This window comes from Eubalaena glacialis, chromosome 9, assembly GCF_028564815.1.
Source record: "Eubalaena glacialis isolate mEubGla1 chromosome 9, mEubGla1.1.hap2.+ XY, whole genome shotgun sequence".
NCBI classification, from domain to species: Eukaryota; Metazoa; Chordata; class Mammalia; order Artiodactyla; family Balaenidae; genus Eubalaena; species Eubalaena glacialis.
The window spans coordinates 14,837,890-14,859,614 of NC_083724.1; the positions used below are offsets into that span (position 1 = coordinate 14,837,890).

Here is a 21,725-nt window from a genome sequence, read left to right on the forward strand (position 1 = left end):
GGACCGGCTGGTGCTGTGCTCGCACCACCCTTCTCCCGACTTAGCACCGCCCCCTCCCCTTGACGTCCTCTGATTGGCCCGCGGGGCCACAAAGAGGCCGGGAAGCGGGTGGGTCACGTGAGTTAGCGTGGCCTCCCATTGGTCGGGTCAGACTGCCAATCGGGGAGGGCGGGCTGTCCGCGCACGGCCCGGTCGCTCCCTCCGCGCTGGGGCCCGCCCGCGGGGCCGGCCGCCTGTCAGAGGGAGGTGGCGATGGTGCGCCCGGTGGCGGTGGCGGCTGCGGCGGCTTCCCTGGTCCGAGTGCAGGGAGGAGAAGATGACTGACCGACCGACTGACTGAATGAATGAATGGCGAAGCCGAGCGCGCCATGAGGAGCCTGCCGAGCCTGGGCGGCCTCGCCCTGTTGTGCGCCGCCGCCGCTGCCGCCGCCGCCTCAGCAACCTCAGCGGGGAATGTCACCGGTGGCGGCGGGGCCGCGGGGCAGGTGAACGCGTCGCCGGGCCCGGGGCTCGGGGGTGAGCCCAGTCACCCTTTCTCTAAGGCCATGGCTCCCACGGCCCAGACCCCGAGGACCGGACCCCCGCGCGCTACCGTCCACCGACCCCTGGCTGCGTCCTCTTCAGCCCAGCCCCTGGCGACCACCCCTTCTCGGGCCAGGGCCGGACCCGCTCCGACCACCTTTCGGGTGCCGCTCGGCCCCTCGCCGATCACACCTCCTGCGGTGGAACGTACTCGGACCACCGCTCGGGCGACGACCAGACCCGCGCCGACCACCATCTCGACGACCACTGGCCCGGCGCCGACCACCCCAGTAGCGACCACGGTGCCGGCGCCCACCACTCCCCCGATCCCGACCTCCATTCTCCCCGGTGGCGGCAGCAGCAGCAGCGTCCCGCCCACCCCACCTGCCACCGAGGCCCCCTCGCCGCCTCCCCCAGGTGAGTCTCAGCGCTTCCTCGCCCGCCGGACCCTCCCAGCGGCTGCCAGTGCCTTTCCCCAGCCCCGGCCTCTAGCGTTGGGCTCTTGGCTGGAATGGATCATTTCTTGCCCCAAAGGTTCCCCAGATTTCGACTCTCAAGGGCAGGTCCAAGCTCCAGCTAGCCTGCCCCCCAGCCCCCAATCTGGAAAGTCTTTTGTCCCCCCTTGGGCTGTGCTTCCTCGGGAGGGGGGCGGCTGCTGCGTGGAAAGGCATCGCACCTCCTTCCAAACAGGGCTCTCTGTCCTTTGTCAGACAGGCTAATGGGCGCAAACTTTTGCGTTCGGTTCGCTCACCTTGCCTCTCCGCCTGGGTGATTTGGGGAAGTTTGAAAGCCAGCCCAGTACCTCCTGAAACCAACTGGTCAAAAACTGAGTCTAAGGGATTCCTCCTATAGCTCCACTTTCCTTGTTCATTTCTCTTTGTTTATATAAATAGCAGATGTGCATGTGACAGGTGGAAAAGATATTGAGAGGATTTTGTTTACAAACAGTAGTACAGACCACTTGAGGCCAAAAAAAAAACATTGTAATCCATGTTTTCCCTGCAAATAAATAGATTCAGTAGGTCATTTGGGGCAGGTGTGTATCTAGGTTGAGCACATTTATAAATTAGGTTAAATCCCTTCCTTGCACCATTTTTTTTTTCCCCTTCCTCAATTACAAGGTCAATATGTTTGGACAAATACACATTTTAAGCAGGGATGCCGGGTTTTTTCCCCCTTAAGGGGAATGTTCAGTTTTGCTGATGCTGATAAAAGCCAATTTCTGTCTGAGTCCCCGTAGAAAATAAAGCTCTTCTTCCTGTTGATTGAAGTCTTCAAGCAAAGTTAGAGACAACTTCTGTTCTTTCCCCCTTGAGATCTAAAGTGGGCCTGGAACTAAACAAATAAAACCTACCTTGTCAAGATGTTAGTCAAGAGTTTCTGAATTCCTTTGCTTTGAGTTGGGGTTTGATTTGTCCAAACCATTTTGTCTAGCTGTATTTATATTAATGGATCTCTGACCTAATTCTTAGGCTCAGTGATTTACTGTGGAGTCAGGTATGGATTTTGGACTATAATTGAATTTGTAGAGAGTTTTCCCACATGATTATGAGCCTTAATACAGTCACATCTTGGATTGGAGCTTGGCATTGACATAAGAAGGAATGCAGATTATTCACCCATAAAAAGCCAAGTTTGTATTTCTTCCAGCTTCAAGGGCTGTACTAACTAGCTGGATTTTGACTGTAACCGTTTTTGGCCTTCCTATAGAGAGACTGACATATTACTGAGAGGCAGGAAGCATAGAGGTTGAGAGTATGGACTCTGGAGTCCATTCTTAGGTTTGAATCCTAGTTCTGCCCTTTATTAACTGTGTAATCTTGGGCAGGTCACTTAACCTCTTTTCATCTGAGAAATGAAGATAATAATAGTACTTAGCTCATAGGATTGTTGTGAAAATTAAATAATTTAGTACATTTATAAAGCTTAGAACAACCGTTCCCCGTGCAGAGTAAATAAGCACTGTGGGTGTGTGTGTTAGCTATCCTTATGACTAGGTCTTCTTCTTTTTTTTTTTTTTGTGGGATAGAAAGCATTTGAGAAACGTAGTAGAGACTTGTGGTGATTTTTATTTGTTTTAGTAAAATATAGTAGAAAAGGATGAATTAGATTTTCCGAAGTTTGAAGCACACCATAGTGTTTATGTAGGAAGATTGCTTATTTTGAATGGTTAGTGTATGTCTGTGTAATTGATGTTATTTTACCTTAATAATTTTTGTATTGTTATTTTTAAGTCACAAGGGTAACTTTTTCCTTTTTAAGTTGCTTTTTCATTGTGATAAAATATACATAACATAAAATTTGCCATTTTAACCATTTTTAAGTGTACAGTTTAGTGGTATTAAGTACATTCAAATTGTACAGCCATCACTACCATCCATCTTCAGGACTTTTTTATCTTCCCCAACTTAAACTCTGTATTCATTAAACAATAACTTCCCAACCCCATCGCCCTAATTCCTGGCAACAACCATTCTACTTCCTGTCTCAGTGAATTTGCCTACTCCAGGTTCCTCATACAGGGGGACTCATACAGCATTTGTCCGCAAAGGTAACCTTTACTTGCAAAAATTATAAAGAACCAGAAGTCTACAAAGGAAAGAGTGAAAGTCACTCCCTTACTGCCTCCCAGGTCCAGTCAGTTCCTAAAGGTCACTACTGTTAGCAGTTTGATCTTTTCTCAGACATTTTTCTAGGCATATATGAACACAAACACAGGGTTCTTAAAAATAGGTTTTAAAAACTCAAAATGAAATAATTATATATTATATATGTTACATATATTAATTATATATGGTTATAGCAAGTCGTAGAGTTTTGCGACTTGCTGTATCCACTTAACTATGTATCATGGACTGTTTTTTTCACGTCAGTACCTAAGGTCTACCTTATTCTTTTCAGCAGTTGCATTTTTCGTTGTAAGTGTATACCATAACTTATTTAACCAATCCCTTGTTTATGGACACTTAGATTGCTTCTGGGCTTCACTTTAAAAAGCACAGGGAAGAATGTGTTCTTGTTCAGTCCATCACGTATATATTATATTCTCTAATACTTTGGCTGGAGTTTTGTAGACTCCAAATCAATTTCAAGAGAAGTAAAGCTGGATTGAGTAATATTTGCCATCTGAGCTGTTCAAGGCTTTTAGTAACTTCCATGGACTACCATATATGTATGTCTATGGTGGTCTTTGAGCAACAGAAGTTTTAGAAGGATGTCCAATATTTGTAGCTCTCCTGTGTTTTAAATTTTTCATAGCTTGTAGTTTTCTGTGAATTCACTATGGATTGCCCGTGTCTAGTTCTCAGAAGCTGAGCTGCCTCTGTGGGCCTACTGATGGGCAATTTTAGCTTTACGGTAATGTAATCGAGTATGGCCTTCTATCTGAGCATGGGTTCTAGTCTACTTCAAACAATAAACGCATCTCTTTGACAGAAGGAAAACTTCTAACTGAATTTGAGAGACCTCGTTAGGTTGGCAAAGTTGGATTCTCTGGCATTTGGGAAGATGGGTACAGGGTGTTTTATTTTAATGTTCCTGTAAGGACCGAACACCATAGATAATATATTACGTGTTTGGATGGGTCTTCTAGCTGCTCTTTGAATTAATAAGAATTTCTTTCAAGGAGGTCTAGCTCAGAGCTCTTGCCTGCCCCTCAATTAGGGCTGTCTTTTGTTTATAGGGACACTGATCTGCAAACTGAAACTAATTGCCCAGCAAGCAAGCATTTTCCTCCCACAGACCTGGCAAAACATTTGACTGATTGGTTGGCTGGGTAGGACATTTTAAGAAGGGTGAAGGCAGAAGCTGTGATACTAGAGGATAATAGTTATCAACAGTAAGAGACCGAAGAGATGACAAATGTTTGATTTTTAAAATTACGGACCTTCAGGGCTAGATACGACTTTAGAAGCCACTGCGTCCTAACGTGGCTCTACATTGCAAGAAACACTTCCATGGACTTAGCTGAAATATTTCTCACTGTGGTTAACACCAGCTGGTTCTGGCTCTGCCCTTTGGGGCCATACAGAACAAGTCAGCTCCCTCTGGGCCATGACAGTTCTTCAGGGGTCTGCAGACAGCGATCATGTTCCCTCTGAGTCTGGACTAAATAACTTCAGCTCCCTCAACTGTTATGTGAAATGGTTTCAGATTCCCTTACTATCCTGGTTACCCCTCTTCTGGACTTTTTCAGTTTTTCTGTGTCTCTCCTGGAGTGTTGAGCACAGAGCTGAACGTATTGCTCCAGATGTGCTCTAACCAGCTCATAGTAGAGAGGGCGGTTACCTTGTTCTTTCTGGGTGCTGTACTACTGTTGATGCAGTTAGTTCCTAATCACAGTAGCTTTTTTAGCAGCCACATTATGTAGTTGACTCATTGAGTCCATTAAGATAGTTAAGTCTTTTTTTTTTTTTTTTTAAACATGTAGTAGATGAGTCTTTCTTCATTCTGGACTTGGAAACTCTTGTTATTTCCTTAAGTATAAACTGAGACATTTGCCAAGCATGTAAGATTTATTGTGTTGGATTCAACCCATCATTTTGGATCCCGAGTCTGTCAATGTACCCCACCCAGTTTATTCACATTCACCTACAGGGTGTTCCTATAGACAGAGTCTAAGGACAAGTTAGGGCAGGTTGTTTTTACCTCATAGGGGAGAGTACATTTATGGATGATAAAACAGTTTGGAAGGGAAGGAGTAATGATTTAGATTAGTTCTCAAGGGTCTCTTCCAGCTGTAAAGTTCTGTGATGATTTGGTACACATGATTAAGGGCACATGAATGCCCCTGAAATGAGCCTTAATCATTTATTTGTGATCTAAGTTAAGAGAATAGGCTTTTTTTCAAACAAGTCCTAGAATTTAGAGTTTGAAAGCGCTGACTACTATGGCATGTAAATAAAATATTGTGAATGGATTTTATTTGAAAGGAGCATTCTGGGAATTCAGGGCCCTCCTACCTGTACTGGGAAATGTTTTCTTCATCCTAAAATTCTGTACAGCTAGGTTCAGGGTGTCATTTGCTTATGGTTATTTAAGAAGATACCATTCATTTTAAGGAAATAGAAATTGTTCAGGCTTCAAAGATAATGTATGTTCATAATCTTTTATCGAAAACCTGTGGGGCTGGGTGTGTTTCAGAATTTAGAATTTTTCAGATTTTAGGAAGTTAATAAATACACCCCAGTGAAGTCTAGGGCAGCATCCTGTAATCAAACACATGAAGATACTTGCAGCAAAATGCATGTATATTCACACTGAGTGGGTTTTTATAAAAGCTATAAATAGCCTTGCATTTGTTCAGGTCAGGTTTTGCTGCCAAATGAATAACAGAAAAAGTTTTGGTTTTTTGGATCTTCTAGTATTTACATCAGGTCTGAGGGATTGTGGACCGCTGTAGTAGTAATTGCAAACACATATAGTACTTACTATGCTACATGTACTGTTCTAAGTGCCTTACATATGTTACTTTACTTAATCCTCACAACAGTTAGGTATAATCGAGTTAGGTACTATTACTATCTTAATTTTATAGATAAGGAAACTGAGACTCAGAGAAGCCCAGCTATGGTGGAGCCTAGATTCAAACCCAGCCTTTGTGGTTCCAGAATCCATATTATTGGCATTTAAAGAAATAGTTATATAGAAGATAAGAGAAGGAAACCATTTTGCTAAAAATATTTGCCCTTGGATACTAGTCTGAAAATTTTTCACCTGTTCTTTGGCATTTACTCTCTTCATTCTCTTGTGTGCTATTCAGTCACCTCCTCAAAATTTCTGTTTTACAATGTTGTACAATTATAGCTCTAACTCTTCCTTTGATTAGGTTCTAATATGGTGTGTGATAGGGAGGATTGTCTGTAGTCTTTTTAGGGCTAGGCCCAGGGACTTCTCAAATTCACTATATCTTATTCCTGGCCTGAGTGCCTAGCTTTCTGCAGAAATTCCTTAGTCTGATTAGTTTCTGGAACAGCACAGTTAAACTCCAAAGCATTAGTTTCAAATCTACTGAATTATGTCCCCAGGAAGCCTTCTGGCTAGTTGAAAATTTACACATTGAAATAATCTCACTAGGTCTTTTTATCTTGATTTTTTTTAAAGATCCATAAAATTAAAGTGAGCATTACTTTTCATCTCAGCATTTCTAAGCATGTATATATTAACTTCCAGACATCTTGGCACCCTTATAAAAAGAATAGAAGAAAAGTATCATGGTGCTGTTTTTACTGATGGGTAAATTATGGGTAGAGAGATTACTGCTCTAGGGCGCTTAATAGATCAGAAGAGAATAGAAATGTAAGATCTGTTTGGCTGAAAGACAGTGTTAGATGATGTTTTTAGTTAAAAATAGCTTTAATTCATGCTTTTTGCCTTGATCTTTATTTTTGTTTGTTTTCTTTAGATATAATATAAACATCTTTAATACTAATGTTGAGATTATGTTATAGGTATCTCTCTTGGTCACTTAGTCTTTTTTTAAAATTTTTTAAAATTTTATTTATTTATTTTTGGCTGCATTGGGTGTTCGTTTCTGTGCGCGGGCTTTCTCTAGTTGCGGCGAGCGGGGGCTACTCTTCGTTGCGGTGCGCGGGCGTCTCACTGCAGTGGCTTCCCTTGTTGCGGAACATGGGCTCTAGGCACGGGGGCTTCGGCAGTTGCAGCACGCGGGCTCAGCAGTTGTGGCTCACAGGCTCTAGAGCGCAGACTCAGTAGTTGTGGCGCATGGGCTTAGTTGCTCCGTGGCATGTGGGATCTTCCTGGACCGGGGCTTGAACCCGTGTCCCCTGCATTGGCAGGCGGATTCTTAACCACTGCGCCACCAGGGAAGCGCCACTTAGTCTTTTTTTCAAGTATGAGTTTTGGTTTATCTGTTTTTCACTAGAAACAACTACCCTAACTGCACTCGTAACTTTGAAGGGAGATATTTTAAAAATTGTCATGAAAAAGATAAAGATTATGTCTGGATACATATATGTTTGAATCACAGTAAAGGTTTACTCAACTCTTTTTAACTGTATCTATTTAAGTACATGTGATAAATGTGTGTCAGAATAATCCCTCTAGTAATGCCACTGTTCCACAGATAAGTATTACTGTCTGAAAAATCTTTCCCTATTACTTTTTCTTCATTAAAATAAAATCTTCTGTTCTTCTTGCTCATTTTTTTTCACTTTAAGCTCCTCTGTATGTTCTTCTTACTCCTGTCTCTTATTCTTGAACCCATCCATTCTTTCATGTTCTTTAAGGAACCAAATTATCCTCTCTACTTAACAATTTCCCATTTGTCCTCCTTCAATGCCTCCTCAAAACCTAATTCTTCCAAGAAGTCTTTCCAGGGGAACAAAAGGTCCTTGAAGACGTCCTGGTAACAGGGTGCACAGGGTTGAACTCTTTCTTTCTTTGTGACTTTGACTTTTTCCCTATGAATTTGTTTTTAAAGTCTATTTAATTTAGATTATTAAGCCCACTTGATAAGAAAATGTCATAGATTATACAATATTCAGGATATGGTATTAATTCTTTCTTTTAGAAAAAAATGAAAGAAAAGGTTTTCTTTTTGTTCTGGATCTTCTTTATTGTCCAGTTCTTGTTTTTGTTTTTTGTTTTTTTTCCTTCTCCTGAGGAACAATACAGAAAAAAAAAAACTGTCATAACAGAAGTTATCTGCCTCCAAAAAAAAAAAAAATCCCGTACTTTGAATAAGTAGCAAATTTCTTTTTCTATTTATGAATAATATGAGCAGTTTTTGTTAGATAGGTGGATTTGGGCTAAATAGCAACATAAAAGGTTTAATTTGGTTGAGAAGCAAATATTTGATCTTTTGAATGACAGAATTTCCCCTGTAGAAATCTAATTAAAGTTAATAGTGAACAGAGTGCTTCTAATAATTAACAAGTGTGCAGTGCTTTATGGTTTACAAGGTGCTCTTAGAATCTCCGAGACTTTGGCATCCATATTTTATAGATTTCTGGGTATTGTATGAGTCAGTAAAACCTCAGATTCTGACCTCTGTTGGTACTTATGTTGGTGAATATAGACGAAAACTTTATAGGTTTTTGGTGGGTTTCACATTTGGTATTTTGTATTTCAAACTGTTGTCTTGGGGAACTAAGATCCCACAAGCCGCATGGTGTGGCCAAAAATATAAAAAGAAATAAAAAGAAAAAAAAAGAAATCAAACTGTTGTCTTTTTTTTCCTTTTTATTTTACTTTATTTTATTTATTTATTTTTTTGTCTGCATTGGGTCTTCGTTGCTGCACGTGGGCTTTCTCTAGTTGCCGCCAGCGGGGGCTACTCTTCGCTGTGCGCAGGCTTCTCATTGCTGTGGCTTCTCTTGTTGCGGAGCATGGGCTCTAGGCCCGCGGGCTTCTGTAGTTGTGGCACGTGGGCTCAGTAGTTGTGGCTCACGGGTTCTAGAGCGCAGGCTTAGTAGTTGTGGCGCATGGGCTTAGTTGCTCCACGGCATGTGGGATCTTCCCCGGCCAGGGATCGAATCCGTGTCCCCCGCATTGGCAGGCGGCTTCTTAACCACTGTGCCACCAGGGAAGTCCCAAACTGTTGTCCTTTAAGTTTATTTTGTTGAATGTAAATCTTTGACTGGTTTAGCTGCCCATATTTACGGGATGGAAAAATAGCATTTTGGGAAGAGGATTACTTACTTTATATTTTTTTTCCTAAGTACTATATGGGGCTGAATGTTATGGAAAGAGCCCAGTAATAATTGAAAGTAAATGGTGATGGAGGTAGCACTGCAAACTACATAACTTGATTGGGAGAACTCATGTAAATTTCATTTCTTCAGATGGAAATATTATTTACTTCTTTCCTAGTGTAGGAATCTGTTTGGAATTATTTTAACATACTTGTTCTGTTGCCTCAAATCAGTGTGAGTAGCAAAGGAACTTGGTACTCTCTCACCTCTCATTACCAATCTAATATTTAACGCTCTGGGAGGAAAGGTAATTAATGTTAACTGAGCACCTATTATATGCCTAGTTACCTACCAGGATTTTTTTTTTTTACTTACATCATGTTATTTAATTCTTAGACAAAGCAGTAGTTAAATATTATTATCCTTACTTTATGGGTGGCAAATACTGAGGTTCAGAAAGAGAAAGCAGCTTGCTCAAACTGTCAGGCTTATGAAGTCCATGAGGGCAGGGACTTCTGTTTGTTCTGTTCACAATTGTATCCCCAGCGTCCAGCCCAAAATAGATTCTGAATAAAAATTTAAGGATTGAATGAGTGAAGAAGAAGGAGTGGTTTGTAGCTACACTAGATGTGTAGTGTATTCTTGAGGAAAATAATGTAATCTCATGGCCTTTTCCTTAGTTTAGAAACAAACTTTTCTCCTTTTCTCCATTACTCATAGGAATAGTATGAGAACCTACTTAGGCAAGTGGAGTTCTTTGAGATCTAGCAAATTACATTAATTATTCATTTTTTGTTACATAACTTTGTCCCTTCTATTTTTCTTAAAGGAAGAACAGCAATATACAGATGTAAATCTGATGCCTTTTGTAGAGAAAGTAGCTAAAGTTGGAAAACAGAGCCCTTGTATGTAAGACATGGGACCCTAAAGTCTTTCACAGTTCTCTTACTGGTTCTGTAATCTTGGGCAAGTAATTTCATCTATAAAATGAGAGAGGCTAGATTTGTTGTTTCTAAACTGTATTATTTGGGAAGCCAGGGTTCCTTAGATGTGTTTGGGAGCCAGTATAGGGACTCAGGAGGCCAAGTGGGTCTACTTCCGGGCCCTCCACCCCCACCCTCACCTCACACCCCCGCATCACCGCCCACACTTTAATCAGCTCCACTCTCATCTGGTTTATATATTGGGTTTGTTTTTTTCAGTAGAGATATTTGAAATAGGAATTTTTCTACTCTAAAATTCTATAATAAAGAAATTACGGTAATCTCTGAACTATTATGCATCTATTAAAATGCTTACATTATGTTAAGTAGCAGTATACATAGAAGGAGAGAAATACACCAAAATATTAAGTGGCTAAAGCTAAGTAATGGGATTATGGGTCTTTTTAATTTCCTTCTCTGTGTTTCTTTGGATTTTCCAAGTTTTTTTTTTCAATGAATGTATCCAATTTTAATTTTACAATCATAAATATAAATGAATAACATGAAAAAATGAATAAAAAGTTATGATAAGCTTGATAAGCCTCCACTTATATGAGATCAACTCAGGCGATATTACCCTGGACCACTTTCTAATTTCTGTGATTGACTCACCAGTTTTGATCTGCATCAGAGAGATTTGCTTAGTCTCAGTGAGTTGTGGTTCTGAAGAAAGGAGATTGCTGAAGACAATACCCAAGAAAGGAAACTGTTCCTGACACCTGACAAATCAGGGTAGTGAAGACACATCTAAGATTTGGTACCTTTAGGGAAGGTTTAACTGAGATCTTAGCAGAGGCTGAAAACAGAGCTGATTCTTTATCCATTTCATTCTGTCTAGGGAATTTAAAGCATGAACTTAAAAGTTAATTAAAGTAGCTTTTGAAATAGATCTTGCTTAAATTGTGCAGAATTTGAATTCATGACATTGTTCACAGCCTTTACCAATAGATGGTCTTTGGTTATCTCTTCCTTTAAAGATACAGAGCTCCCAAAAGTTTGGTTTCAGTCTATCCATATGTTTTGCCATTAGATCAGATGGGATTGCTTTTATACTGGTAATACAACAGCTGTTCTATATGATATCCTTGCCAGGGAGACAGCTAAGCTCTGAGGGAAGGGGAAATATATTCAGTTGGAAAAAGGAATGTATTCTGCCTAGTCACAGGGAAAATGATAAGGGGTAGGAATGTTTTCAACCTGGCTGGAGAATGTTAAATAACCTTTATTTAGTAAATTTTACACTCTTTAGATAACTGATTTTGGAAACTTTTGTTTCAGTCTTGCATGCTTCCTAGAAACTGGCATATTACCAGGGATCTTATTAGATTTTTATTGTTTATTTTTTAAAATCTATAGTTTTTATTTGATGTATTGAGCAAAAAGAAGAGGTTAGGAGTAACACTGTTAATTGTAAGGAGAACATCATATTCTCTAGTTCCTTTTAATTTTAGAATGGTCTTTAAAAGTGAAATTCCTTTAAACATATTCTAGGGATAGTTGTCTCCTCTGAAGGAAATTGCATGAACCGAGTAGCTTTTAGGTTCTCTTCAGTCCTATCTGCTGTTTAGAGGGATGAAATGGCAGTTTGGGAAGGGTTAACGGTAATAATGAGGGAAAAGATGGAATGCTTCGTATTCCAACGTATTTATCCTGTTTTATATCTGTATTGAGGCTTGATTAGAGGAAGGCATTGGGCTTTTTTTGCTGTAGATTTCTCATTTGACTTCATATTCCTTATAACTCTACAGCGTGTTTTGATTACCTGTTCTGTATGAACTGCTTTAACAAGGTAGCCCCACCATCCCTTGATGTTGTGTGGGTTAATGAATGGTTATAAAGTGTACCAAAACCACAAAGCAAGCTAGCTGTTGGGTATTTATTATTATACTGAATTGTTGGTGTATTGCCTACAAACCTATCCTGTTCAACTGGTTTTAGTTTTTAAGTTAGTTTGTTGCTTCAACTTGTCCACAAAGGCAGGGCTGAATGGTCCAGCTAATCAGTGGAATAGCAGTCAGAAGAAATAAATTCCAGTCTTTCTTTTCATTCACTTTGTAAGTTCCGTAGCACATTTATTTTTTTAACGGCTCTGTGACTTAGTTTCTCTAACTATAAAATGAGACCTGTTACATGCACAGACACAGGGCAAGTCACATAATCTCCCTGGGCTTCTATACTGTTTTCTGTAACATGAGTATAATAGTACCCACCTAATAGGGTTCTTGAGTGTTGACCTGGAATTCAAACCCAGCTCTGGCTGACTTAAAAGTCTGTGTTTTGCTTTTTTTTTTTCTTTTGACTAAACTGTGCTGCATTGCCAAAGCAGATGGGAGTAGCAGAAAATGAAATGAAGCATTCAGTGGTTACAGAGCACATTTTGGGTTCCATTTTTGTTGCCTTCCCTAGCCTCCCAGAGCCTCCACCAGCAAGCCCATACATTGTCCTTCTCAGCGCTTGTTCTGAATTACACAGTTTTGACTCAGGTTTGATTTCAGTAGCTGCTGTGAAAATCAAAATTAGATCAAAGAGTGTTTCTCAGAGGTAGATATGGGTGTGGAGTGGAGGTAGGGAGAGGAGATAATGGTAGAAATTAGATGAGGGTAAGCAGGTAGACTACATGTAAATGTAAAGCAGAACTGAACAGTAACTATGAGATTGTCTACTCAGCGCTAGAAGGATCGGGGCTAACAGAGACAATGTGATGCTTATTAGCATTTGGCAAGAAATACCACACACTGCAAAATGATAGTATTGATTGTTCTTGACTTGACAATAAAACCTTTCATCTTTAACTTAATATGGACTCTAGATGAAGATGCTGGTGCAAAACAACATGTTGTAAAAAGTGGCAGGTGATATTTGATTATACAGAAGTCACAGAAGAATCTCAGACTTGCAAATGTGATTCATACTTCTGCCAGTCACCCGAGGATGCATTCCCCTCCCCATTTTATAAACTTCCCTCCTCACTGAAGGGCTAGTTGTCTCTCAGATCAGACAAGGAGAAGCTATTATTTCAAGTATAGAACCAACCTCTTCTGATCCAGTTGCAAACATATTGACAGAGGATATACACAATGTTGGAGGATTTGATTTAGAATCAAATAGCTTCAGTTTGTATGGCATCAGGACTCAACAGTAACAATGTATAATATATTATTACATCCTGCAAGTGCACAAGTACTATGGTCAAGTAGAACTATATAACTATAGCTGTGGAGAATACACATACAGCGCAAAACCTGGTCACATCAGTCTCCTAGTTAATAATTTAATACAATATTTATACTTTAAGATAATTCTCCTATGTGTTCACCATGAGTGACCCCAGCGCGTAATGCTCAAGTTTCCCAATGTGATTTAAAACTTCTCTGTAATCTGTCTCTGTCCTCATTTCCTACCACCCCTCTCCTTGTGCTTTAAACGCCAACAGAATCAGATTGTTTTTATTTACCCCCAAATATCATGGTTATTACATCATCAATATTACTAATAAAACAATTATCTGTGGAGGTTTTACTCTGTGTGAGATACTAAGAGCTTTAAATGAATTATCACCTTGTTTAATTCTCAAAAGAACCTATAATAAGTATGTATTATTATCTCCATTTTACTAAGCAGTAGTTGAGGCTTTGAGAGTTTAAATACATTGAATTAGGTCTCACAGCTAGTAAAATGTAGAACCTTGATTCAAATTTAGATCTATCTAGTCTGAGAGGCTCCTCTCTTAATCACTAAGCTAACTGGCCTCTCGTTTACTTTGCTTCTGCTCTTCCCTCAGCCTGGAATGCCCTTCTCTTCAGTTTTAATACAGGCCTTAAAACAGAAATGAATGCTTGTTGATTTAATCAGAAATGGACTTTACTAAAAGATTGTTAAAGGGTTCACAGAATCTCCAGGGGAACCGAGTTCAGGACATGGAGCTAGAGATAAGGCCCAGTCATACACAGAGAGGTGCACTGAATATGCCACTGCCATCACCACTGAGCATTAGATGCTCTAGTTTTGCACCATCGACATTCCTAACACTGGGTACTGGATGCAATAGCAAGTACTACTGCCACTTGTCATACTGCAGCCATCACCCCCTCTGCCACCAGAAAAGGGCCTCATGCTCATTCCTTAGAATCATTAGTTTCTAATTACAAGCCAGGTGAGGGTGCTTGTGCTTACTGGGGCCTCAATCACTTGCTTATGCCCTGGATGTAGGGGAGGCAGGGAAAACAATAATCTGGCATTGTGAACCTTTGTGGTGGGATAGCAAGCCTTAAAAGATGGAGAATTTCCCAGAATACGAAGGAATTAGCAGGATGCCAGAAAGAATGACAGATGTCTACCATATCCCTTTCTTTTACCTGAGAAACTTATTTGTCCTTGAGAAACATCATCCATGCAGCCTCCCATACTGTTTTACCTTATACATTCTAATATTACTGTACATATTTTTTGATTACTTGCTTTTTAAGGATTCTTGTTTTAAGTATTACTTGTTAATGTAACTGACTTCTCTATAACCTATTCTCAAGTAGCTCATAGGCTATGTCTTATTGATGTTTGTACTGTCTAACATCTACCTACCTAGGATAGAGTTCAGCATTCGGCACATAGTAAGTACTCAATAAAAAGTTGAACTGAATTGAGGCATAAATCCTCCCTGCTCACCACCACTAGAATGTAAGTTCCACAAGGGCAGGGATGTTTGTATTTGTCTCTCTTTCTGTTTTTTTTTTTTTTTTTTTAAACCACTGTCTCCCCAGCACCTAGATTAATTACTAACATGTGCTGGGACCTCAGTAAGTGTTTATAGAATAAATGAATACTCCTAAATAGTACATTCTTTATTTCTGGGAATGATGCTGTCAGAAAAACCTTTGAATGTGAATGGCAGATTCAAAGAACTATATCATAATTTCCAACTAGACCACATACAATATGAAGCCAGAAACTGCCTTGTTCATCTCTAGTTACCTCTTCCTCCTATCCAGAAGCATAACCAGAAAAGGGCAGTTTGGAATTCTTTCCCAGACCTACCACCATAGTCACTAGCCACAAAAATGGCCTCAAGTACAATAGCTGCTTGACATGAAATCTTTTTTGTCTCCTTTTGTATAACCAACTATGTCTTGATAGATGCAGTCTATTCTGGGAAGAAAAGGCTTTTAGGCAAACTGTCTTGTATGCTGTTTTAAAAAGTTTAATAACCTAGGGTGATAGCATTTCATTTTGAAGAAATGAAGACCCATAATTGTGGAATGATTTATACAAGGGTAGTGGAGTAGCAGAGATGTACTATATGTAGACCAGAGTTCTGTAGCTTTTAGAGGTTAGCTTTTTGGAGGGACACAAGCATAATTATGTCAAGCTGAAAGAGAACTTTTGTTAAAACGAACTGAAGAATTATTGTTATGTGGTAACTATCAGCTCTGGAGCCAGGTTTGAAAAATTTTTCTACCACTTACTTATTGTGTGACCTTGGGATGTGTCTCAATTTCCTCATCTGTAAAATGGGCATAATAATAGCATCTACCTCACAGGGTTATTACAAGGATTAAATGATAACATATGTGAAGTACTTAGACTGCCTGGCATAAGTAGGCCTTCTAAATATTAGCTGTTCTTTTCATTTTTATATTTTGAATACCCATTTACTTATTGGAATGCTACTCACAATCTTTTTAATTCTTCACTACTGCTAATCCTTTCCATTCTGAATTAGTAGTATCACCCCATTTTACAAAGAACCTGAGTTTGAGATGAGGTTAAGTTGTTTGCTCAATAGTCACAGAGCTTGGAAATACTAGTTAGCTGGAATTCAAACCAAGATCTCTCCTTCTTGGAAGCGCTTTCTGTCATGGCAAAATAGTATGCTAAAAGTAGATTGTGCTCTATTATATCCTTCTAACCCCTGTTAGTTTTTTTGTTTTGTTTGTTTGTTTGTTTGTTTGATTGTTTATTGGCCGCACCGCCTGGCATGCAGGATCTTAGTTCCCCAACCAGGGGTCGAACCTGTGCCCCCTGCAGTGGAAGCATAGAGTCCTAACCACTGGACCACCAGGGAAGTCCCCGTAACTCCTGTTAGTTTTAATGCCTCTTTTTTCCCCTGCCACCTTCACTCTCTTTCCTGACTTGTAGTCATTGTTTTTCTGTCCATACCGTAGGTCTGTGTACTGCCCTCTTTGGTGTTCTTCTTGATTCTTTTTGTAGTAGAAAGTATGTATTTTATTTGAAAGACCAAAGCATATCCTCACATACTACTATGACTGTTCATTTTAATTTCACTTTCATTTTTTTGTTAGCTTAATTGATCTATACAGTGGATTGTTGCCAGAAAAGAAGACGTAGTGTTATGAGTCAGATGAGTAATTTTATACATTAGCCAGGGTGGCGTTTAAGGACAAATAGAATACGCCCAACTGAGGGCCATTTCAGCTGGTGCAACAGGTGAAACACAAGATTGTCAGAAATAGAGACAGTAACAAATAATGATATTGAGTTGCTACAAAAGCTTTGCAGCCTAGTAAAGTACTTTTCTGTGCATTAATCATTGTTTAACTTGTGCATTAAACTTCTATTGAGAAATTAGAAATGGACTCCAGACATTTGTTGCAAAAAAAAAAAAAGTTTACCTAAACTTAGTTTGAGAGAATTCTTTTTCTTAGCATATGATCTTTCTTGTTAACAACAGTCGTTTTAACAGTTTATCAGAAAGTAAGCATTTCTCTTTGCTATATTTCTTTTGGTTGATAATCTCATATAATAGATCACTCATTTAGAAAATCAGTGATTAAGTAGTCTTCAGGGAATAAAGCCACAAGTGTCACAAGCTGTTACTTTGTACTTCCTTATTGCTTAACCAATCTGCAATGGTATCTTCCTCTTTCTTTTCTTTGGTTCCTTTCTTCCCTCCTTCCCTCCCTCTCTCTCTCTCCCCCTTTCTTTTTTTCCTTCCTCCTTCCTTCCTCCCTCCCTCCCTCTCTTTCTCTCTTTCTTTCTTTCTCTCTCTCTCTCTTTCTTCCTCCTTTCCCCTCCCTCCCTTCCTTCCTTCCTTCTTTCCTTTCACTGTTAATCAGACAAGATTTCAGATCCTTTTTCACTTGGTTTTTTTGGGGGCGTGGGGGGGGGGTCTCACCATGCTAAAACTGGCCTTCACCTGTGTTTCACTAGATGGTTCAGCTTAAGACTTTGCATTCACTTTTATTTAAGTAATAGGGAAAAGGGTATGCTTTTTTAAAAAATTAATTAATTAATTTATTTTTGGCTGAGCTGGGTCTTTGTTGCTGGGCACGGGCTTGCTCTAGTTGCCGTGAGCAGGGGCTACTCCTCATTGCGGTGCGCGGGCTTCTCATTGCTGTGGCTTCTCTTGTTGCGGAGCACGGGCTCTAGGCGCGCGGGCTTCAGTAGTTGTGGCTTGCGGGCTCCAGAGCGCAGGCTCAGTAGTTGTGGCACACGGGCTTAGTTGCTCCGAGGCATGTGGGATCTTCCCGGACCAGGGCTCGAACCCGTGTCCCCTGCATTAGCAGGCGGATTCTTAACCACTGCGCCACCAGGGAAGCCCAAAGGGTATGCTTTTGTCAATAAGTTTACATTGGGCTTTCTATGTTAACAAAATAAGGTTCTTTTATTCATCTATCTGATCGTCGTTAATCACTTGCTATGCACCTACTGCTGGACTGGATAGATGCAAGAGAGACAAATGAGATGTGTTTTCTGTCCTTGAGAGCATAGTGGAGGATACAGAAGGTCAGACTACAGATGGATAAGTTCCACCATAGTGGTATGCATGTACTACAGGAGCAAAGAGAGGACTCCTCACCCAGACTTTTGCGGGGGCGGGGGCTGAAAGATGATGTCCTTTCTGGAGGAAGTTTTCTCTGAGCTGAGTCTTAAGAACAAATAGGAATTAGCCAAGCGGAGGAGGGGGAGGACACTCCAGGAAAAGGGAACTGCACATGAAAAGTATGGAGGTAAGAAAGCACATGCACGGCCTGTTCAGGGAACTGAAGTCTTGGGTGGCTCCAGTAGGAAAGGCGAGCATATGTGAGTGTGGAATGGGAAATGGTGAGAGTTGAGGCTGGAACAGCTGGCACGTGTCAAATTATGAAGTGCTTTATGTGTCACGCTCAGAAATTTATTCTAAAAGCAGCGAAGAGCTAGAAGCCCTGAAGTGATATGGTGTAAGGTTTGAGTTTTAGATCAGTATGGAAACTGCAGGGTACTCCTAAAAGTGATCCCCAGCAAAGATAATTAGAGGCCACTGACTGCCCCTCTAAGTCTTTCCCATCATTAATTTTGGATTAAAGGGTTTAAATGCTAAGATAATGTAATAATAGGAGGGGACATGAACTAGTTTTCTATTCTCTCTTATTAAGCAAACATTTGAAACCTATTTTGCTTGTTGGTATAACACACAGACCTAGATGACTGAAATTAGAGACTTGACAAATAAAGTCAGTAATTGATGCTGGACCTCTTAATGGATCTGGTGTAAGACTGAACAAACCCAAGTACTTCCTGTGTGACGGGCACTGTGGAGCTGAGGATAAAATGGTGAATGACTTAGGTGTTTACAATCTGGTGGAGGGATAGACTTGTATACAAATGCTTTAGGATACTTATGTATTAGATTCCTTTACTTACATTTTCACTTTCTATCCTTATTGCTTTCTCAAACCTTCAAAGTATGGATGAGGAAATCCAGGATAAGAGAGAGATTTTTTTCTAGCTTTATTAAGACATGATTAATGTATAACGTTGTCTAAGTTTAAGGCCAGAATGTGATGATTCAGTGCACATTTATATTGCAAAATGTTTACCAGGATAAGGTGAGTTAACATATCCTTCACCTCACATAATTACCTTTTTTTTTTTTTTTTAATAGCTACATTATTTATTTATTTATTTATTTTATTTTTTTAGCTGTGTTGGGTCTTCGTTTCGTGCGAGGGCTTTCTCTAGTTGCGGCAAGCGGGGGCCACTCTTCATCGTGGTGCAGGGACCACTCTTCATCGCGGTGCGCGGGCCTCTCACTATTGCGGCCCTCTCACTGTCGCGGCCCCTCCCGTTGCGGGGCACAGGCTCCAGACGCGCAGGCTCAGCAGTTGTGGCTCACGGGCCCAGTTGCTCCGCGGCATGTGGTATCTTCCCAGACCAGGGCTCGAACCCGTGTCCCCTGCATTAGCAGGCAGATTCTCAACCACTGCGCCACCAGGGAAGCCCACATAATTACCTTTTTGTTGTTATTATGGTGAGAATTTTAAAGCTCTACTAAGAGAGGTATTTATGTAATAATGAATGGTAGATAGCTACAATTCAATATTCCATCTACCCAGCTCCAGAGTGTTTCTTACCCCCCATCATATATTTAGCTTCCTCTGACAAGATAATGCATGTATATTATTTTCAAGCCTGAAGTAGTTTTCTTCCCATATTTTCTTAACTCTTCCAAACACTACGCAAACCAGTTGAGCCTCAAAAGATCCAGTCATTGGTGATTAAAAGTGCAGGCTCTAAAGTCATATTGTCTGGATTCAAATCCCAGTTCCATCATTTACCCTCTCTAAGTCTGTCAGCCCACTTCATAGAGTTGTGAGTACTGTTATGAGATAATGTTAAAACAGTGGAAGCATAAGGAAAGAATTACCTAAATGTTAGCTGTTAAAATTGTCTTTGGAATAGCAACCCATCTTTTTCCAAACATTCAGGAAATTTTGTTAAAATGCATTTAAATCAACCTACCTTATTAAAATTAATCTTGGTGAAGAGCTTTTGCCTAGCATGCATATTTGAAATCTGACCTCTGGTTCAGGGTATCAGTGAATGACCTTGGTATCACAAACACCTATGAAAATATGCCTGTGAAACTAGCATAAAGATACTCTAAACTTTTCTTTATTATGGAAAATTTTGAAAATAAACAAAAGTTGACAGAACAGTGTACTGACTTCTCTCATACCTATCACCCATCTGGACAACCATTCAGGCCAATCCTGCCTCATCCGTACCCCATCCATTTACCCCTCTCCTATTTTATTTTGAAATAAATCCTAGACATCATATCATTTTGTCTGTGAATATTTCAGAATGTGTTTCTAAAATATGTCTTCTCTTATTTTTCTTAAATAGCCAGAATACTGTTATCATATCTAAAGGAAAAAATGAACAATTTCTTAATATCATCAAAATGCTTTCTTTATGATGAGGGGGAAAATCTTTCCTTTTTTTTTTGGCCATGCCACATGGCTTGTGGGATCTTGGTTCCCCAACCAGGGCTAGAACCAGTGCCCCCTGCAGTGGAAGCACTGAGTGCCAACCACTGGACCGTCAGGGAATTCCCCTTTCTATTTTTTTTTTCTTTATTAACATTTAAAAAATAATTTTATTTATTTACTTAGGCTCCACTGGGTCTTAGTTTCGGCCCGCTGGATCTTCGTTGTGGCATGCCGGATCTACTTCCCCGACCAGGGATCGAACCTGGGCCCCCCTGCATTGGGAACACAGAGTCTTACCCACTGGACCACCAGGGAAGTCCCTCCCCTTTCCATTTTTTAAAGCTAAATCTAGAGACTTGATCGATCAGTTTGGGGGAGTAGTAATGAAAATTGGTAGTCTTTTTGTTATCATTTCTGACATTGCTAAATACCTCATATAACCCAACTAAGGATGAAAACTAGCAATATGAGGACTCCTTGAATTGTTTAGGTAGAACTGGGTGCAGATTATTATCTAGTTTTTACGTGTGAGTAAACTGACTCAAAGAAATGGTTTGTCAATGGTCATATAACCTGCAAACAACTTGTGCTGAAATTTGTCATTTGAACCATGCTCATTCCATAAATATTTGAGTTCAAGAAACTTACTATTTATATTTCTTTTTAAATGTCTGTGGCCCACATTATTTTTATAACAAGGACATTCTTCCCTTTGATCACCTAATTTCTTTTATCTTTTGTTGTCTTAGAATTTTAAAGTACTTTCTCCCTCCTCTGTCCTATCCTAATTTTTAGCTGGTGGAGTGACTTTAGGGCTAATACAGGGAAAATTTTGGTCTCCAGCAGAGGATCAGTTGCAACTATGAAAACAACTCAAGCAAATGGTCTATTGATAGTAGAACATTTCATTATAAAAAGTTCTTTTCAAATTCGAGGATATTGGTTGCTTGGTCACTGAAGAGTGTGTGCTACCATTCACTAGCACCCTGGGTGTCTGAGCAGACCTGGTTAGGAATGTACTGCTCATTTTGAATGACAAAAAAGGATAGTGAAGCTGCCTCAAACATTGCAACACTCAAGTCAAACATTTTACATCTGCTGTATAGGTGATATAAAACATTAGTCTTTTAGAGTATACCCTAACGTAAAAATAACTTCCATTTTGAGTGGTGCCAATTTTGATTACAAAATACCCCAGTATACCAACCTTTTTTATTTCTGTTCTTTAATTTTTAAGCCCTTGGACCTCATAATTTCCCCAAAGTTTTATATACTGTCGAGTCAACAATTAACAGAAATGATAGTGCTGCTGAAATTTGTCTTTGATATTAGTTCAGTTATATATCTGGAATGTTTAT

At 40.0% G+C, this 21,725-nt stretch overlaps 1 protein-coding gene across 1 annotated transcript in view; it reads left to right on the plus strand.

The window, feature by feature from the left end:
* Window positions 1–204: 204 nt before the first annotated feature.
* Window positions 205–21,725, plus strand: part of MEGF9 (multiple EGF like domains 9) — an 85,279-nt gene continuing 63,758 nt past the window's right edge. The window contains exon 1 of the mRNA XM_061200018.1: window positions 205–939. Within this exon, the coding sequence (XP_061056001.1) occupies window positions 345–939 (595 nt within the window). The 5' untranslated portion in view covers window positions 205–344. The remainder of the gene's footprint in view (window positions 940–21,725) is intronic.